The sequence below is a fragment of the Anopheles coluzzii genome, chromosome 2 (genome assembly GCF_943734685.1).
Source record: "Anopheles coluzzii chromosome 2, AcolN3, whole genome shotgun sequence".
Taxonomy (NCBI): Eukaryota; Metazoa; Arthropoda; class Insecta; order Diptera; family Culicidae; genus Anopheles; species Anopheles coluzzii.
In genome coordinates this window covers 55,942,490-55,960,450 of record NC_064670.1, presented here as the reverse complement: position 1 = coordinate 55,960,450, position 17,961 = coordinate 55,942,490, and the positions used below count along the sequence as shown (strand labels likewise).

Here is a 17,961-nt window from a genome sequence, read left to right as displayed (position 1 = left end):
ATTTTGGGATAAGTATCAATACGAAACATATATAAGAGTATTACATCTCGCTCTTTTTTCATCCAGTGATATAAACATCTAATGAAAACCTTTCAAAGAAGGATGATTTATTATGCTTTGAGGAAGTTCACTGTCGTCCAGTGGGTTCAAAGCGGATAAAGTATCGCTTCCTCCGTGCGTAAAGGGAGCTCAACGGTTCTCAATAAGCCAACGAGAAGGGATCATTGAAATGTGTAACAAATTGATTTTACTCAAGCTCCTGGTTAGATAGTAGATAGGTGTCGAAGATGATTAATGGATTACTCGGCGTAATTTAAGCAAGAACTTGAACAACATGTGGTGACCTCGCTATCCATAGGATCAGCACAAAATGGAGCAGCCTGGTAGTTTATTAAACAAGCTGTAAGTAAAAAAAAAAAACAACATTATGCTATATGTCGCTTTTTTGTAGCGCCGGATAAGTAAGTAAGTAAGTGTCGATTTGCTCTATTATTTCAATTTTCCGTTTTTAGCAAGAGAGATTTTGTTCATTGACTGTTTCAAGGGTAGTCATGATGTATTCCCTTTCGTGGCCCAACTAATTATTCCTAGCAAGGAAATATGTAAGTCTAATAAGTCTGGTAAACCCCATCTAGACTATTAAAATCAAGATTAACCGTGTAGATTGTTTTAAGCTAAGAAAAATAACAAGTTACAACTCTGAATTTTTAAGCATTTTTTAATTGTACTTTATGTCTTGAGTTGTTAAAAATGGTTTTTACAATTAATGTCTTAAATTTGCTGAAAGACATGACAAATCATGAAATTACGTTGTGCAAAATTCAACTGAAAAAACTATTGCTTCATGTGCGGCTAAATACTTTTTAGTGCACCTGCGTTATGAAGCAATTGACATTATATTTAGTATAATGGTAATAATAATGTCAATATTAAAACAATAGTACTGTATGCACCCATATATAGCCCATTCAAAAACATTGGCATCCGTTTCTTCTGCTCAAAGAATTCAAGGACACTGCAAGTGTTCTCAGTACTTGGGGGAACATTTGCGCACTCAACTGGTGTCACCTAGAGCAGCTTAATGTCTCATGCAAATCGACATCATATCCACATTCGATATGGTCTGTAATAATCGAGTAAATTGGCCTACCAACTGAATAACGCACTACAAACAAATCGCTTTTACGTGACCCGATTTTATAGGTCTTACGTTGAGCAATGAAAGGTAAGGGATGTAAAATCAGTTACGTTGAATTTCCAACAAATGGATTTACCTGTTTACTGGTTTACTATCTCTACATACACAGCACATCGTTGATTTTTGAACCCGAACAGAGATTTTCTTAGCAGTGGTGTGATTCGTTGGATTATTGTTAAGACTATATCCTAACTTGTTCAAGGCTCTTTTTTTTTACATTTCTATTGATATTCCTTAAAATCGGACCAAACTGAACACAACAAAAAAAAACTCAAAAACAACTCCACACGCTCCGTAAAATGAAAAGTTTTGTTCTTTTTATGACATTATGTTAAAGAATGCTGTTCAAAAGTGCTTTAGAAACGATTTCAATACAATACCATTAACTTTTCTTAACTTTTTGTTCCTGGGGACCAATCATCTTACACCAATCAAGGAAAATACGTTTCTTCTCGTCACTTTTTTCTATTCTCTCTAGAGCAATACAAAATTAAACTTTCATTTCGTTGCCGTTTCATCCACATCTTCCACCGGTATTGTATAGTATTCGTACATTAGTTCTTCCCACCCAATCGCTACTTTAGGCGACAAAATTGTTGTCCTTCTTTTTCACAGCAACATAATATATGCCTTCCCCGAATCCCTGAGGATAAACCGCTCAACAACCGCATTGCGAAATAGAAACACTACGGAACTAAAAAATTTTGATGCATATTTCACCACTCCAACGGACAATACAGAAAAATGTTATCTAAAAACTGGGGGCAATCTGCCACTGAAGATTTACCCGTAAATGCCTGAAGGTTGTGCAGATTTTTTGTATGGTTTCAAAGCACTTCGGGAAAACGTCAATGGAAAAATGATTGAGTTTCTCGGTAATCTTGTATCTTGGTGTTAAAGTTATCTTGAATTGCCATCATTATTACAAGTTTTTCATGAAACTTATGGAAGGTTCTATGAAGTTCGCTCTCAAAACGGATATGTCTTTATTGGAATATATTCTTACATATGCTTTTCTATGTTAGATAAGGAAACCCGAATTCTTGGAATCCGAATTGAAAAATTTGTATGCAGTACAAAGTTTATAGTTTTTTTTTTTATTTAAAGGAGGTAGAGGTAAGTAAAATGGTAGAGCAACATAATTCAATTCAGCTCGCTAAGTCTTCACTTCTTCAATATTGATTTTTGTCTCAGCTCAAATGTATCTAAAATTGACACTCCAAAAAGGTCTTGCAAAACCTTTAATCAATAGATACATTCCATTCGTACACTTTAACCAATTAATGATTCAGGGGAACTGCAGTACAAATTAAATTTTGCCCAAAGGTATCAAGCACAATACCCTGCTTTTAGTGCGAACGTAGGAAGATAACAGTGGCCTTAACGGCTTGTACCGAAATAGCTTGGGTACCACGCATCATGCCCGAACGAAATCCAAATAAATATATATTCCTTTATCAAAGGAGTTTCACGGTAGACTTGTTCTTGTTGTCAAACAATTTCAGTATTTTCTTCACAGTCATGTATGCCCTATCACGTATCCAATCAACTGAGATTTGCACGATATTGTTTTTTTTTGTGCATATTGGAACATTTTTTAGTTTTAAGCTTTTATAAAACAATGGAACCGAGAATAGCCAATGCTTACAGTTTTCAGAGTACAAGAGAAATTGCAGAAAACTGTAAGCATTGATCAAATATCTGTTTTTGTCGTTGTTAACGTTGGCTTAACAATTGCGATAAAGTTATTAATATACAAAGCATTACATTGCCGTAAGGCATGCATCATTCTTCTTCTGTTCGGCCCAAGCTAATCAACCGTACAAAAATGCGAATCACAATCTTTCTGTGCCAGTCGTAAAAGTAAATCGATTCATTTTTTATGTCCCATTGCATACCGACGTACGCTCCCGGGCACAACTCCCAGCAAACACCAACACCGGCCACAAAACAAACTGTAGCTGCTTTAGCAAACAAGCACCACTATAGCCCAGATTTTCGCTGCCACTTTCATTATCGCTGTCAATCATGCTAAACCATTTCGCGCCATCTGCGACCAACTAAAACACTATCACTGCCAAGCACTGCTAGGTTATCCACACTGTCAACTCATCATTCAAACCCGTTGAATACGTTATCAAACGCAGCACAAGTCACACACACTTTGCCGGACGAAAATTAACATACTGTCATCTGTTGGCGCCACCACTCTAAGACATGCTTTCGTTGGTCAGATTTTCTTCCTCTAACTTTAACCAACACACCATTCACTGCGAAGGAATTGGGTCCTTCAACTCTTTTGAATACCATTCAATCACAATCTGTAGCTAAGATTACTTGAATGGCACAATACACACCTTACACAGACACACTTTGTAGCTGTGCGAACCAAATAAAAAAACGGATTTCACCCTGTTACGGTCGCTGCATCATTCTAGCCAACTGTTCGATACAGAGCAAAATCACCAAAATCACAAACGCCTTCACCCGCTCGAGGTAGCGGACACGACTGACGGACACAATCGTTACATGCTGCTGTTTTATAGAGACGCGTTCGGTCGAGAGAATCTTCGGGACCGACTCAAGAGCATGTCGTGCAAGAGATGGTATCAGATGCTCTCCTTAGAGGCGGAATTGCGTGTGTCGGGGAAAATTCGTTAATTGAACAATCGTTTTTTTTATAATTAGTGCTTCTTACTTAAGGGTGGTTTTTACTCATCTTCCATAAACTAGAAATATTTAAAAAAAATATTTACTTGCTATTAGCACTAATTTTATTAACACTTTAGATTTTGAAGAACCTTGCTCAACCTATGTAAGGCTTTATACAAGATTAATAAACATGTTTAACTAAGTAAAGTAATCATCAGCTCTTGATTCAATAAATGAATAAAAAATTACCCTCGATAGGATTTATGAAGATTCAATCAACCAATCAACCAATGAAGCAATCTTCCATATTTACAAATGGTAAATTAATTTTCAACATGAGTTACAAGATTTCCATACCGTTACTCCCTTGAAATGTTGACGTATTGTATACATCGTCTTACTCAACAAACTTAAGTAGTGTTCTATAGCTCTACAGGCCCAGATAGAAGTGTACCTTACGCCCTACAGCGTAAATGAATTCGATTGATTAGTATCGCCAAACACCGTTGGCGCAGTCCAGTCTTAAGATGGTGTCAAGATTAATTGCTCAATTGATCGGAAACTAGCGGCCTTTGACAAACTAACCGCCGCCATTAATCATGAAGATGATTGCTGTTCTCGTCGGACAATCAATTGCCTTTCCTCGAAGCAAACTTTTTTGTAATATATTTTTCTTCATTTAAACTCACTTGCTCTACGATTTTCCGACAGCTACACTAAGAGCGGATTGCAAGGAAAATTCTCCGTATAAACAATTTCTCTCTTTATTTAACGTTTCTCGCTCGCTCGCTCGCTCTGTATGTCGCACTGTAGTTCGAAATTCAACACGTGCTAATAATATGTCTGTGCCACGTTCCGACGATTAGGTGTCCGGTAGTTTTACATTCCGCATTTACTGAAGTATCGTTTTTCAGAGCATACAAAAAAAAGGTTAATAAGTATTTAGAGGTAATTTTTTTCCTACTTCACAATATTTGAAACAGATTTCCGGTTTTTGTTATAATACTGAGTGTTTGTAATTCTTTTCTTCCTGAGCCTAGATTGTCAATCCGAATAGATTTGGGTCGGTACCGTGGTACAGTCATTGAATCGCACAATTTAACAATATAACCATCACCGCCTCTATTTCCGTATCGACCGATCCCTCCAGTCGCAGAATTAACTCTTCATATTATGGAAATACATCAATACATTGCAGATAGCCTGACTAAGGCGAAGCAGTCCCCCATCATCGACTATGCATTTTGTTAATGAAGACAATTATGATCAATCTCTGTAGATCACGGAATCTCTTTTGAAAACGTCCTTCATTCATCGATAAAAATGGAGGGAGAAATAAAAAAAAAATGGTTTCAAGTCGTGTTGTTATTTCGGATCACCCTCCACAGCACAGAGAATAAATCTAATTTCATCTAATTCGGAGTTTTCCAGTCACTTTCAATGTTGTTCGTTTCCGTTTATTTTATCATAGTGTCGGGCTGAATCGAAATTATCATCATGTTCAACTCCTTCTTAGCATGCTTCTTCTAAATATCAGTTAAAAAAACAACAACAACAAAAGCGTTTCGCATGATCGCAAATAAACGTCTCCCCACTCAACTGTTTCAAGTAATTTAACTTCGTTAACTATCAATTGGCGTTCACTGACCAGCACAATACGCGATCACTACAACGTATTGCGGCTTGGGCGCGCCTTTCTCGGGCATTGGCACCAAGACTTATCGCACCCGCGATAAGAAAGTTTGTTTGTACCACCGAGCTTCCCTTTTGCAGTGGATTTATGGTACAAAAATAATAATTTACATCAACAATTTGTTACCAAACAATCACAATGATACACAAATAACAATTTCCGAACAAGCGAAGTCCCTAATAATATCGGAACAGAAACACTATACATGGTATTAATATTAAACTGATCGATACTGGCACAAATCTAGCGCTTCCTGCTTTGGCATTTTCTTCCTTCAAAAACTCGTACAGCGGTTTGTAGTACTCGAGCAAAGCATCACTCCGTAGTTCCGTTTCGCCCGTCATCGCTTTCAGTGCTTCCGACCAGTGCACCGATCGACCAAGCGAAAGTCCCGCGCGTAACAGATCACCAGCAGCTCGCGATCCATCGATGTCGCACTTGTGCAGCGGTTTTGCCGGATCGTTTGGATCGTACTGATTTGCTGCCGTACAGAGTGCCTTGTGCAACTGCAGGTCCAGGATGTGCGCTATGAAATACGACACATACTGGCTATCGTATGGGATATGGTACTTTGCGCCCGGATCAAAGTCATCACCATCCCGCTCGACCGGAGCAGACACCTTTTGATACTCTTCGCGAAGCTCCCACCACCGCTCGTTCCAGCGCGAATAGTCTACCTTGCCGGCGAAAACTTCCCAGCGCCACATATCGATCAGCAACCCGAACGGAAGAAACGCCACCCGATCCAGAGCCTTTTGATATAGTGCATTAATGTTCTCCTCATACGTGTCATTGTACCCCTGCAGTAAGCCAATCTTTTCAAAGTGCTTCGGTGTAGCTACGGACAGTGAAATCGTGTCACCGACCGCTTCGTGGAAGCCCGGATTTGCACCACTGCGCAGCGTTACCGGCTGGTCCTTGTACAGAATGTAATAGTTGATGTGGCCCATCTCGTGGTGAATCGTCACAAAGTCTTCCATATTCATGCGCGTGCACATTTTAATGCGAAAATCCTGTCGATCGCAAAAGTCCCACGCAGACGCATGGCACGTTACCACCCGGCCGTCCGAAGGCTTCTCTATCATTGCTCCGCGAGCCGTATCGTAGCTCATGCTGTTATCGGGTAGACCGAGCCCCACGTAGAAATCGTTCGCAATTTCAAACAACTGCCGAACGGTGTAGTTCTTCGCTTTCAATGCTTCCGTTATGTCCAAATCGACCGTATTTTCGAATGGCTTTGTTCGCTCGTACAGGTTCAACCACGACTGAGCCCACATATTACCGAGCAGATGTGCCGGAATGTTGTCATCCTTTATCCGCTCACCATAGATGGCCTTCAGTTTACGGTGGACGTATTTGTGCAATTCGTCGTAAAATGGCTTCAACTCACCCCACAGACGCTTCATGCCATTGACGAAATCATCCTGTTCGAACGAGGATCTCCATAGCTCTCCCATGTCTTGGAATCCTCCCAGCTTGGCGGCACGGTTCATCATGTCTACATAGGTCTTAAAGTCGGGTTTCATGTTGCGACCCGTAACGCGCCGCCACTCATTCCACACGTACTGCAGCTCTTCGAAGTCCTCCGACTTGGCCATTATTTCGTACAGCTCAGGATCTAGCGAGAGCCTTCCTTCAGAACACTTCCGATCACGATACGGACAAATCGTAGCACTGCTGTAGATGTTTTGCATTCTGCCCAAGGCATGTTGTAACTGCAATGCAAAGTAAATTTATTTTCCCAAATTTCCTACAATCGTTCCATGTAGCATTTACTCACCTTAGTTAGATCTTGGGCGGGCAGCTTGTTGATTGATATTTGCGTTAAAAATTCGAGCTGGCGACTTACAATAGGGTCCGAAACATCCTTCGGATCTACATCGGCAAAATATCGATTGTAGTTTTCCAGCACGAATTGAGTATTTTCCGCTAACACGTCCGTAAGCTGTTGCTGCAGCTGAGGATTGCCTACGTCGACCTGTGTGGCATACTGGGCCCTCACTTGCTTAGTACATGCGGTTGAGTATTGTTCACTGTATCGTTCAACAATGTTTGGCATTTGTGCCGCCTTAAATTTGCGGTTTTCCTCCTTCAGAAACTGGTACAGAGGCTCGAAGTACTCTAGCAAAGCTTTGCCGCTAATCTCTCGCTCTCCAGTTAGCCTCTCAAGTGCATCCTCCCAATCCTCACTGTATCCAAGCGAAAGACCATCGCGTAACTTATCTCCAGCAGCTTTGCTCCGGTAGAAATCACATTTGTGAAGTGGTTGGCCAGATGTTTGCGATGGATCGTACTGTCCCGCTTCAATGCACAGGGCACGATAGAACTGAAACTCTAGAATGTGTGCCAAAAAATATGCTATATACTGAGAGCTGGCCGGGATGTGATACTTTGCTCCCGGGTCGAAATCTTCCTCCGACCGCGATACCGGAGCATAAACCTTTTGGTACTTCTCGCGTAACTTCCACCAGTGTGCATTCCACTCGCTCTCGTTGACCGCTCCGCTGAAAACGTCCCATCGCCACATGTCGATCAAGTATCCGAACGGTAGGAAGGCCACCCGTTCTAACGCCATCTCGAACAGTGCATTCACGTTGTCCGCCTGGCTGTCTTCGTACTCGTCCAGCAATCCTACTTTACGCAGGTGGTTCGGTGTGGCCACCGACAGGGCAATGGTATCGCCAACCGCTTCATGGAAGGCTGGCGTAGCACCAGTACGAAACAGGTTCGGCTGATCCTTATACAGTATGTAGTACATAATGTGTCCCATCTCATGGTGAACCGTGATAAAGTCCCCCATATTGATGTTGGTGCACATTTTTATCCGGAAATCTTCTCCATCGCAGAAATCCCACGCAGACGCATGACAAACGATCTTTTGTGGTGGTTTTTCAATCACGGCTTTCGCCCCGTAGCTCATAGCACTGCTGGGCAACCCAAGACTCTGGTAAAATTCGTCTGACATCTCAAACATTCTGGTCGCATTGAAACCCAGTTCCTTCATTTTGGCTGTCACGTCCACCAAGCTTGCATTTGGGAATGGTTTCAAACGATCATACATGTTAGCCCACGATTGAGCCCACATGTTACCCAGCAGATGGGCCGGGATCATAGGGTTCATCTTATCCATGCGATCGCCATAAAGCTCAAAAAGACGATAGCGCACGTAGCTGTGCAGCTCATCGTACAGAGGCTCCACCTCGCTCCAGAGTCGTTCCAGCGTCTCTCGTAGCTTTGGATCATCGTACTTGGATCGCCACAAGGCGCCGTAATCCTCGTACCCATTCAACCTCGCTGCCTCGTTTACCAGCGCCACATACTCTTTATAGTCGGAGCGCATCTTATTGCCAGATTCCTCGCGCCAGCGACGCCACACATACTCTAGCTCGTCGTAATTATCCGATTCAGCCATCACTTTCTCCAGCTCGGGATCGAGCGTCCACTTGGAATCGGCAGCATCACACTGCTGATTTTCATAAGGACACACTTCAGCTAGCTGATAGGCTGTATCCATTTTGCGCAACACACGATTCAACGAGGCCAGCTTTTCTGCAGGCAGTGCTGCCGTCCCGAGATCTTTCAGCAATCGGAGCTGCTTTCGAATCTTTTCGCTACGATAATCCTCCACATTGGCGCTCTTGAAGTGCTGCTCGTAGTAATCGTTCCGAAACTTGGCATACTCCAGCGACACGTTGTTCTGTGGTTGAAAGTGAGTTAGTTAATCATTTGCTTCATTGCATCGGGGAAATTGTACCTACCTGCACTTCCTGCAAATATTCATTCTCCGTGTCGGTCGCTACATTCCAGTTCGCTATCGCATTACGGTTACATAGAACCCGAACGTCCTGATCGTATTGTTCCAAAGTGGCTGCCATCTGTTCTTCAGTAAGCGCTTCTCGCTGCACTACCACCTGTGGTAGAGATTGAGAAGTCCTCCCGTACCAGACGCACAGGAAAACAAGGTACACAAATACCTGCAAACCATGAGAATACATTACAACGCAAATAGTGGCAATTGTAGTCACGAATCTTGTGTATTTTGATCGATAGCTAATTTTTGCACATCAACAGTTTATTAACTCGCAACGAAATTAATAGCCTTATTGAATGGCTACATTTTATTACTGGCAATACAGCAGACAGTTAGTACTTACAGATAACGCTGAACCAGAAGAAGCATCTGCTTAAAAGAACACTACTGGCCGCCCAAAATGGCCGATTAGATTAGATGGTTTACAGTCAAACAATGACGACAAATAATTAACTCACTTGTCATTTACAATACCCGCTTGGTACAGTCGTAAAGATATTTCAACGCAAAAATAAGATTTTACCCTTCGTTATACTGTGGTACTTAATCGCATTCTCAATCCTGGATAGTTTAAATTGTCTTAACACAAATGTACTAAATAATCTGTACATCTATTGTACATCAATCCATGATAAAATTCAAATAAACCTCTTCGTAGTTTGCGTCATTCCAGCCTGAAGGTCGATCCGGTGCCTCCGTCAAAAATGCTTCCTCTTAATACCAATGAATTTGCAGAAATCGATCAACCTACTGCAATACGCAGGTAACCACGTGCTGCTGCTCTGCCAATACACTGCCAACCCATCCGGATATTCAAGTCACGAAAGCTTCAACGCCCAGCACCCTTTTCCCTTTCGTTTAACTCCGTACACTTACCTTCATTTTCCGATACGTGTGCGGATACTCGTTATGCTACCAGCGAGCAATGTACGCCTCTCCAGTGCCGCCAAACGATCGTCGGTATGCGAACGGTTCCGACACACTGCAAACCTTCCGTTGTGTAATGGTTACCACGAAAACAGGCACGGCAAACGCAAACGCTTCGTTCGGTATTAAAATCACATATTATTTCGCCGGCAGAAGCGTGCTCACACACCTTCGCACCGTCGCGTGGCTGGTTATTAGCTTGACCACCAGAAACTGGCCGTGCTATTACAATCGTACCTATCGACACTGTAGTGCGGCTTAGGCGTTTGCTCCGCTCTGTTCAACTCTGCTGGATCAACTGTCGGAGAACTTTCCATGCATTGCCGCTAATATGCTTTTGTTGTTACCCGTTCGCGCAATGCGGTTGATCACTTTTTGTACCGCTTGGACGGGCGAATCCAAATGGTGTGTGGTTTGAAGTTGGTGCTCGAAACGATCGGGCGAGGATTACACGCTCCCCTAAGCGCGCTACACTCACACTCTCAGTTTCGTTCGGTTCTGCCATTGTACACACTCACGCATTCATCCGGCTTATCACTGCTTCTCTCCAGTAGTACGCATCACTTATCGAGGTATGTTATCTTCACTGCTAATACCACTACTCATGCTAGAAGGGTGCCACTTGAAACGCACATTACGGTGCAGTGCCATCCATAATCGCGTATTAATCGCTTGCATTCACTCTACCTATTCAGATTGCAATAAAAAGGCCAATTTTATTCTGCACTTGTGCTGTTGTTGTTAACGTGCCGCTAAATATTAGTACTCCCTTCAGTACGCGTGTTACCAAACCCCCGTCAAAAACCCAAATAAAAACACGCACACAAACACACACACACACTTACTACAGCGGCAGCGTTTTTAGTACATTACTCTTTGATTGTATTTACACACATACTATCTACATCTACATCTGTTTCGTTTTGTATCGATGGAATATCACAGCTTCGATTGGTCGACTGTCGCCGTTGGGACCTTTCCTGCTCCGATATTCTCCTCCTCAAAGGCAGCATTAGCGATCCCCGTGCCATAATCTGGTATTTTTTGCCTGCGATCCGCTTGCTCCGTCACGATCGTGCGGCACCCGTTGCTTTCGCCACTATCGCCCAGTTGCCGATACTTATCCTCGATGCGTTTCTCCTCGGCAAGCTCACGAGCTTCACGCCTATGCACGCGATACATCCAGCTGTGATAAAATCACGCGAAAAAAAAGAGGAGGTCAGTTTCCGCGTGCTGTGTGTGTGTTTCACACTGCCACGTGCATTACTCACAGGAAAATCACTACTGCCGGCGAGGTGAGAGCGCCACCTAGCAGGAAAAATGCTCCCGGCAGAACATTTATCGACAGTGTGTAGACTGTAGTGTAGAGGGGCGCGTACACTAGCGGCATCAACGCTTCGGCCACACCGAACAATGAATTCACTTTGCCCAGTTCATCGCTGGCGACGAGTTTAGAAGCGATCGAACGCATTGAAATGAAGGACGTGCCGTTAAGCATTTCAACAATGGGGCCTGTTGTGATACGATTGTTATATTGTTATTAATGCATTGTCCAGTCTATCGCTTTAAGCCTTATTTACGGTATTTTCTTTATGCATATGAAATATAAAAATGGTATAATATTCAAACAAATTTTTACCAATTACGAAACAACGTTAAAACACTGGTCGAAAAGGAAGTTGCAATACTTTGCAAAGAAAGCTCAACAATTTTATGTTACATTGCATGCTACTGATACTACTGTAGCATGCGCCAGTTATTTGCCTAAGGCTACGGACTCTATTCAAAAAAATACTATAGGATAAGTGTCGTTAAGTAAATTAGACTCCAATTAGCATCTTGAAAATTGTGTTGACTCTCTAACCAACATATTATACATGCGGATATTAAACCTGCTTCCGTGTCCTTCCATTCACCTATGCTAGCTTCTGCATAAACTATACAGGTAATACGTTATGTTTCACTTACCCAGATACAGCTGCCAGGTGGTAACAGCGAATGCATACACGAAGCTAGATAGTATCTTTGACATGCATGACATAACGCCTATCAGTGCGTCGTCTATTTTGAGCAAATGGGAAAAAACACCTACAGAAAATAACGTCCCAATCAGCCCGGTCAGCATGCCGTACGTAGAGAAGAAGCTAAACTCGACCTCACTCCAGTTGAACCGGTAGCGTGTGAATAGATAAATTACCGCCATCTCTCCTGTAAACAGAGACACGGCGTCAGTTGGTGTTCTAGCGTTTAGTATGCAAAGGCCATGGCAAGCATTATCCACTCCACCTCCCCCCACCCCCGCCCACCCATCTTCCGATAGACCTTGAACCCGTACAGCCGTTCTACGCAAAGCCAGTTGTTCCAGGCTCTCCAAGATGTGTGTTGCCTAATCAAGGCTAATTTCTTACTTCCGTGGTCGCAAGCTCTATGGCACTCTCTCACTCTCTCTCTCTCCGTCCGCGAGATGAAACGGGTACCGAATATGCCAGCTTGTACTTACCGTGCAGGGGCCCAATCACGACCATGACCACTATCATCAGCATGATCACACGGAGACGACGCTGCCGTTCGCCAATTTTAAATGCTACCCGGAATGTTTCCATCACGTGCTCCCGATCAAAGAAATCGGCCAGCAGTCCCTTCTCCTGGGCTCGCAGCCGCTGCTTCTCGTTCAGTATGTCCACCTCTTTTACCACGAACACGCCGTAGAAGAACGCTACCAGGTAGAGTGAGGCCGATATCGAAAACACTCCGTAGAACCCAATTTGTCTGTAAGCGAAATCATTGCTATCATTATTTCCACTTCCGCTTCCGGCGTTTTGTTGTGACTCACTTCAAAAGGATTCCGCTGAAGGCCATTCCAATAGGGACGCCCAACGAAAAGCACAAGTTCACAATTCCAATACGCAGCGTGCGCTCCTCGGTCGTGGTCACGTCAGCAATGTAGCTGAAGACGCCCATGAACATCGTAAACCAGCCGCCCGTTAGGGCAGGGAACAGAGCTTCCGTTATACCGGCCACCTCCATCGGAACAGACTTGAAGTACGTGCACAGAATCAACCCGATCGCCGTCATAAACTCACCAATGATCGGTATCAACATGCACGGCTTCCGCCGACCATGGCGATCGCTCCATGAACCCCAAAACAGTATCAACATGCAGGGCAATGCGCTCTGCAGCACCGTCTTCCACCCCGCCATTCGTGCCACCAGATGCTGCACCATCTCTTCCTCGCTGGAATCGGTTAGGTGATAATGAGAGGTAATGAAATTAAGCTTAAGCCACACATCTCGGTGATCGTGGCGGGATGCGATTTTGCTACTTACTGCGTGTAGTTTGCTGTGTCACGGCGGGTCAATGCATCGCAGATTACGTCTCCGTAGCCGAGATTCACCCGACAAGCTTTCTCCAGGTTGAGGTTCTGCGTCGCCAATCCAGCCAAAACGCTCGGCATGATGTAGCAGGCCAGCATCGGTTCGACGGTTATGTTGCGTTTAAAGTACAGATACTTTTCTCGCAATGAGGACGGACTTTTCTTTTCTTTCACCTTCAACTCATCAGCAACTTTTTCGCTACCTTTCGGAGGCTGTAGGTTCCTCATTCTGGAAAGAAATCTATGAAAATGAATGTTTAAACTGCATTAGCACAACCAGCAGCGAAAGTTCCGTTCCCCCTCTATCACACAACCGGTCGCCCACAGGTTTTTTTTGCATATCTGCAGACAAAAAGCCTTTCCAATCGATCCAGTAAGCCCGAGAGGAACAGCGTATATGTATCTATCTTCTGTACTTTTCACTCCAGCCGATAGTAGAGATGGGCTTCGCTCAGCCGTACTGGGAGAAACGAAATCTTTGGATTTTTGTTGTCCATTCCATATCCGAATGTAGTGAGAGTAACCAAGTCCCCTTGCAGACACCATCGGGTGTGCAGTTTTTCCTACAAGATCCTACTCTCGTTAACGTCTGATCCTCGCTGGTTTTGACTCTGCGTGAATCCCCCTAAACCTAATTTTGCTTCGCTATGACTTCGGTCCACTTTCGTGTAATTTTGCCCAGGGTGTGGGCACCTATGAATGGGATACCCGGTGCCGTACGATGCACATGAGTCAAATCTGCAGCAACAATTGGAGGCCGAGTGATTGAGAATAGAAAATCTCCTTGACATCCATTCAACCGCAGCTCGACACAGGAAAACCGTCGCGCTTCATCGAAGATCGCGCACTATTTTGTGCACAATTATTGCACCTTCCAAACTGCACGACGACGACGCTGGAACCAACATTAATGTACCGTACCTGTAGTAACGGAGATAATCTCCACGTTTTTAGCATCGCTGTCCTTCACCGATGTTGATCGAATCACACCAAAGAATGCATTGAAGTCACGTTCTCTACGGATGGATGGTACCGCGGTACGGATGAGCTTCGCGTCTGATAAATCGCAATCATCACCTGTTTTTTGTCTGCCAGTATGCGGCTTAATACTATTAGCTTTCTGTTGAATTTCGTCGGTGACATTTTGGTTTCCCACGCCATGCTTTGTTCCCAACCACCAACCCCTTTTCCAGCAATGTACGTACAGCAACGCTTCCGTCATTGTAAATCTGTTATTAAAGCTTGCACAAATTACGTTGTTATCCTCCAAATGTATCTGTCCTTGTTCTCCCCATTGCACGAAGGCAAACTGTATGCAAATTACTTCACTTTAACCTACATTTGCGCTTTTTGTACAACAGAACATTTTAGTTCAATTCAATTTAGTTCAAAATCACCAAATGAGATCAAAATTACTCGAAAAGCGGTTGTGAGTTGCAAAAAGCACGTGAGGTTTTTTTTTTGCTAAACTATCAAAACAAACTTAATACGCTCTCATGTTGTCTATAAATATAAGTATTAAAAAATTTAAATAATTTAAAACAGTTCAGTAAAACTTGAGTAAAGCTGATCGCTGGAAATAGACCAGCACTATTTATATTTGGAAAGCATCACTTGTGTACAAGTTGGCTTTGGTAATCAATTTTAAGTGCTTTTCGTCCGAAAAATGCACATTTTATGTTTTCAAAAGTTTCAACTGTACTTAACAAGAACTTTAGCCTTGTTTTGTTTGTAATAGTATCAGTCTATACCTATAGTTGTGTTACAAAGGGTTGTTGTGTTGCTGGGCTTAGCGAATCATAGTACGCTGTGAGCAGCATATTTCATCACGTATAAAAACAATATTTTGACAACAGCGTCGATATGTACGAACTTTTTTTTTATCCATCAAAAATTATTTTTTACACGTTTATTAGCTAGAATGCTAAACACGTAAAAATGGTCCATTGATTTATTGTAACTTGGAACACTGATATCGATTGTTATAAAAATATAACAATAAAATAAATATAAAATGTGTTTATTAACATGAGAGCCAACCTAAACAAAACACTCTTTTAGAATGCTTAAAAATAAATAATGTAATTATGGTTTTAGTACTAAATGTTTAATTTACAAATGAGACGAGGATAGAACGCACGCAACCCCCCCCCCCCTCCCCCTCCCCCTCTCGCTCATAGTCTACTATCAATTACATAGATTAAATTTTTTTTAAATAATCAAAAATAACTCAACTGCATCGGCCGGGAATCGAACCCGGGCCGCCCGCGTGGCAGGCGAGCATTCTACCACTGAACCACCGATGCTTCATGCTTTTCCGTGTCTTATTAATAAACACGGTGCATTGTGTTTATCACTGAAGCTTATCACCTTAATGTTCATGTTCCACATTTTCTAATCATTTCGTTAGTAAGAATAAGCAATACAATCCACTTGTTCCTATCTAATTCAATTCGCATTTTTAATGCATTAAGAACGTACAGACATGTATTGCTAAACGAGAGTGAGTTTGTATTGTTTAAATGAATGATTAAAATTTTCATTTACTTCCCTAACAAACTCTTTATTATTTGTTGTATGTTATTAATAACTAAATATACTGTAAGAAAACCATTTTAGTAAACGGTCGTCTACACTCCGCTGGGTTTCTATCACCCATCGTATACTTCATGACATGTACTTCTACAAAGAAACCCTAATAATCATTAAAATTGGTTCTATGCCATAAATTACTGTTAACAAGTACCATACTATTTATGGGACATAAATATTGTACGTCTTTTTTATGTCAATACAAACTAATTACTACTTTTACTATGGTGTTTATCAGAGGTAAAAAAAACCAACAATGAACAACACCCAGACGTTTCGACACGAACAAGCACAAGCACGAAACTAATGTACATCATACGACAATGGTGTTCCATTCAACGTTACCAAAAATAAAGCTCCGACAAAGCCTCTGATGCGACCGTAAATTCAATTGCATATTATTACCAAAACAAGCAATATGTAATCGTCTCAATTTGTCATCGTTTTTTTCTTACACTTCGCCACACACCAAACAAACGGTAGGCAAGCGCGGCAATGTTCTTCTCTCTCAAGTCAATTGTCCAAATATTCAAATAGGGCTAATTTAGAATTGTCTTTTTTTTCGCATTCGTTTGAAAGCCATTATATCAATCACAACATCACGTGCCACAGCGACAAGCTCATCGTTTGGCTTCGTTTCCTTTCGCATACCGTTCAGAAATGGATGGTCACTTCCGGTTGAATAAACACGAACTGGATAAATGTGACAATCATCAGTCACTTGTTCATATTCTGCAGGACGGAAGAGAACGATCATTGATCGTCGATAACCTGATCCACCATTTGTGCAAACTGACCAGCTTAGGACAGCGCACTATTCTGTTTGATCTGTTCTGTTTGCATGCAGCTTACTCGCGGATCGCGCTCATAATACTCACTCCTCCTCCTCCTCTGACACAAGTATGACAGCCAATTTTGGAGCAAAATTGAATTACCCTAATTGAACTGGCCCTATGCGATATGAAACCAATTGACACTTACTTTTAGTTTTTCTTCAGGATCCTTTAGTAGTAAGTAAGTGCAGGTTGATGCGCGCGATGTGTGGATTAACTGAATCTCTCCCTTCTTTTTCGTCTACACTTTCACAAACCATGCGACGATCTCAACACTTGCTCTATCCTTTACGCAATAAGTTTACACCACTGCACACGAAAGGTAAATGAATAATCAGTAACAGTTTCTTATTACACAAACAATATTCGCAAGAATACATGAAACATATTCGATCATTCATTGATCGTATGTGGTGATGATGATTGCTTCACGGTAATACCGGACACAGCGATCTCTATTCGGTTGGTTTAAGTTAAGAACAACGCGATCACTTACTACTGCACGGTGTCGCTGTCGTAATACGACTAAATTCATGCAGCCCACCACCAGAGCAGATTGTCGCATTAGAGAATTTATCAATTGGAAAAACTGACTCGCTACGGTGAATGATAAAAAGCACAATACTCGCGCACTTCCACACAGTAACGAATCCAGCGCGGGAAGGTTTAGCTTGCGCCCCGTGTAGCATTGCCGTTGTCGTGACCGTTATTGTCATCGCACGTCACCAGAACGCTACCCCCACTGGAGCATAAACACTAGCTAGCCCCTTCCCAGATCGACGATCACTGGCGCACTCTCGCGCTAAGCTCGCCATACGAACGGTAGCGGTAGTTAGTAGTCGCATCACTAGCGCGTACGCCAGAATTGTTTGCTGGTAACA

At 42.5% G+C, this 17,961-nt stretch overlaps 3 protein-coding genes and 1 non-coding gene across 4 annotated transcripts in view; all 4 read right to left on the bottom strand.

Moving 5' to 3' along the window:
• Positions 1 to 3,831, bottom strand: part of LOC120961144 (transmembrane protease serine 9-like) — a 29,205-nt gene extending 25,374 nt beyond the window's left edge. The window contains exon 1 of the mRNA XM_049610982.1: positions 3,556 to 3,831. The gene's annotated coding sequence lies outside the window, so the exon portion shown is untranslated. The remainder of the gene's footprint in view (positions 1 to 3,555) is intronic.
• A 1,435-nt stretch (positions 3,832 to 5,266) lies between these two features.
• Positions 5,267 to 10,342, bottom strand: LOC120953578 (angiotensin-converting enzyme-like). Its single transcript, XM_040373651.2, has 4 exons — positions 10,231 to 10,342; positions 9,302 to 9,517; positions 7,324 to 9,240; positions 5,267 to 7,258 (listed from the first exon to the last, which is right to left on the bottom strand). Exons 1-4 carry the CDS (start codon positions 10,234 to 10,236, stop codon positions 5,720 to 5,722), a joined length of 3,678 nt encoding a protein of 1,225 aa, XP_040229585.2. The 5' UTR covers positions 10,237 to 10,342; the 3' UTR covers positions 5,267 to 5,719.
• On the bottom strand, positions 10,279 to 13,917 carry LOC120953580 (solute carrier family 46 member 3-like). The gene is made up of 6 exons (XM_049607575.1): positions 13,609 to 13,917; positions 13,115 to 13,516; positions 12,782 to 13,050; positions 12,250 to 12,489; positions 11,553 to 11,793; positions 10,279 to 11,467 (listed from the first exon to the last, which is right to left on the bottom strand). Exons 1-6 carry the CDS (start codon positions 13,881 to 13,883, stop codon positions 11,221 to 11,223), a joined length of 1,674 nt encoding a protein of 557 aa, XP_049463532.1. The 5' UTR covers positions 13,884 to 13,917; the 3' UTR covers positions 10,279 to 11,220.
• Positions 13,918 to 15,890: 1,973 nt separating this feature from the next.
• Positions 15,891 to 15,961, bottom strand: Trnag-gcc (transfer RNA glycine (anticodon GCC)). The gene has a single exon. It is a non-coding gene; the product is annotated as a tRNA-Gly (tRNA).
• Positions 15,962 to 17,961: the final 2,000 nt, after the last annotated feature.

Excerpts from the sequence above, each read along its gene's own strand:
- LOC120953578 (XM_040373651.2), bottom strand. Across the intron at positions 9,241-9,301 it reads AATATTTGCAGGAAGTGCAG|AACAACGTGTCGCTGGAGTA; the intron begins GTAGGTACAATT and ends TTTCAACCACAG. Across the intron at positions 7,259-7,323 it reads CCGCCCAAGATCTAACTAAG|TTACAACATGCCTTGGGCAG; the intron begins GTGAGTAAATGC and ends TTTGCATTGCAG.
- LOC120953580 (XM_049607575.1), bottom strand. The coding sequence starts at position 13,883 with ATGAGGAACCTACAGCCTCCGAAAGGTAGCGAAAAAGTTGCTGATGAG. Across the intron at positions 12,490-12,781 it reads CGTGATTGGGCCCCTGCACG|GAGAGATGGCGGTAATTTAT; the intron begins GTAAGTACAAGC and ends CTCTGTTTACAG. Across the intron at positions 11,468-11,552 it reads CCGGCAGTAGTGATTTTCCT|CTGGATGTATCGCGTGCATA; the intron begins GTGAGTAATGCA and ends ATTTTATCACAG.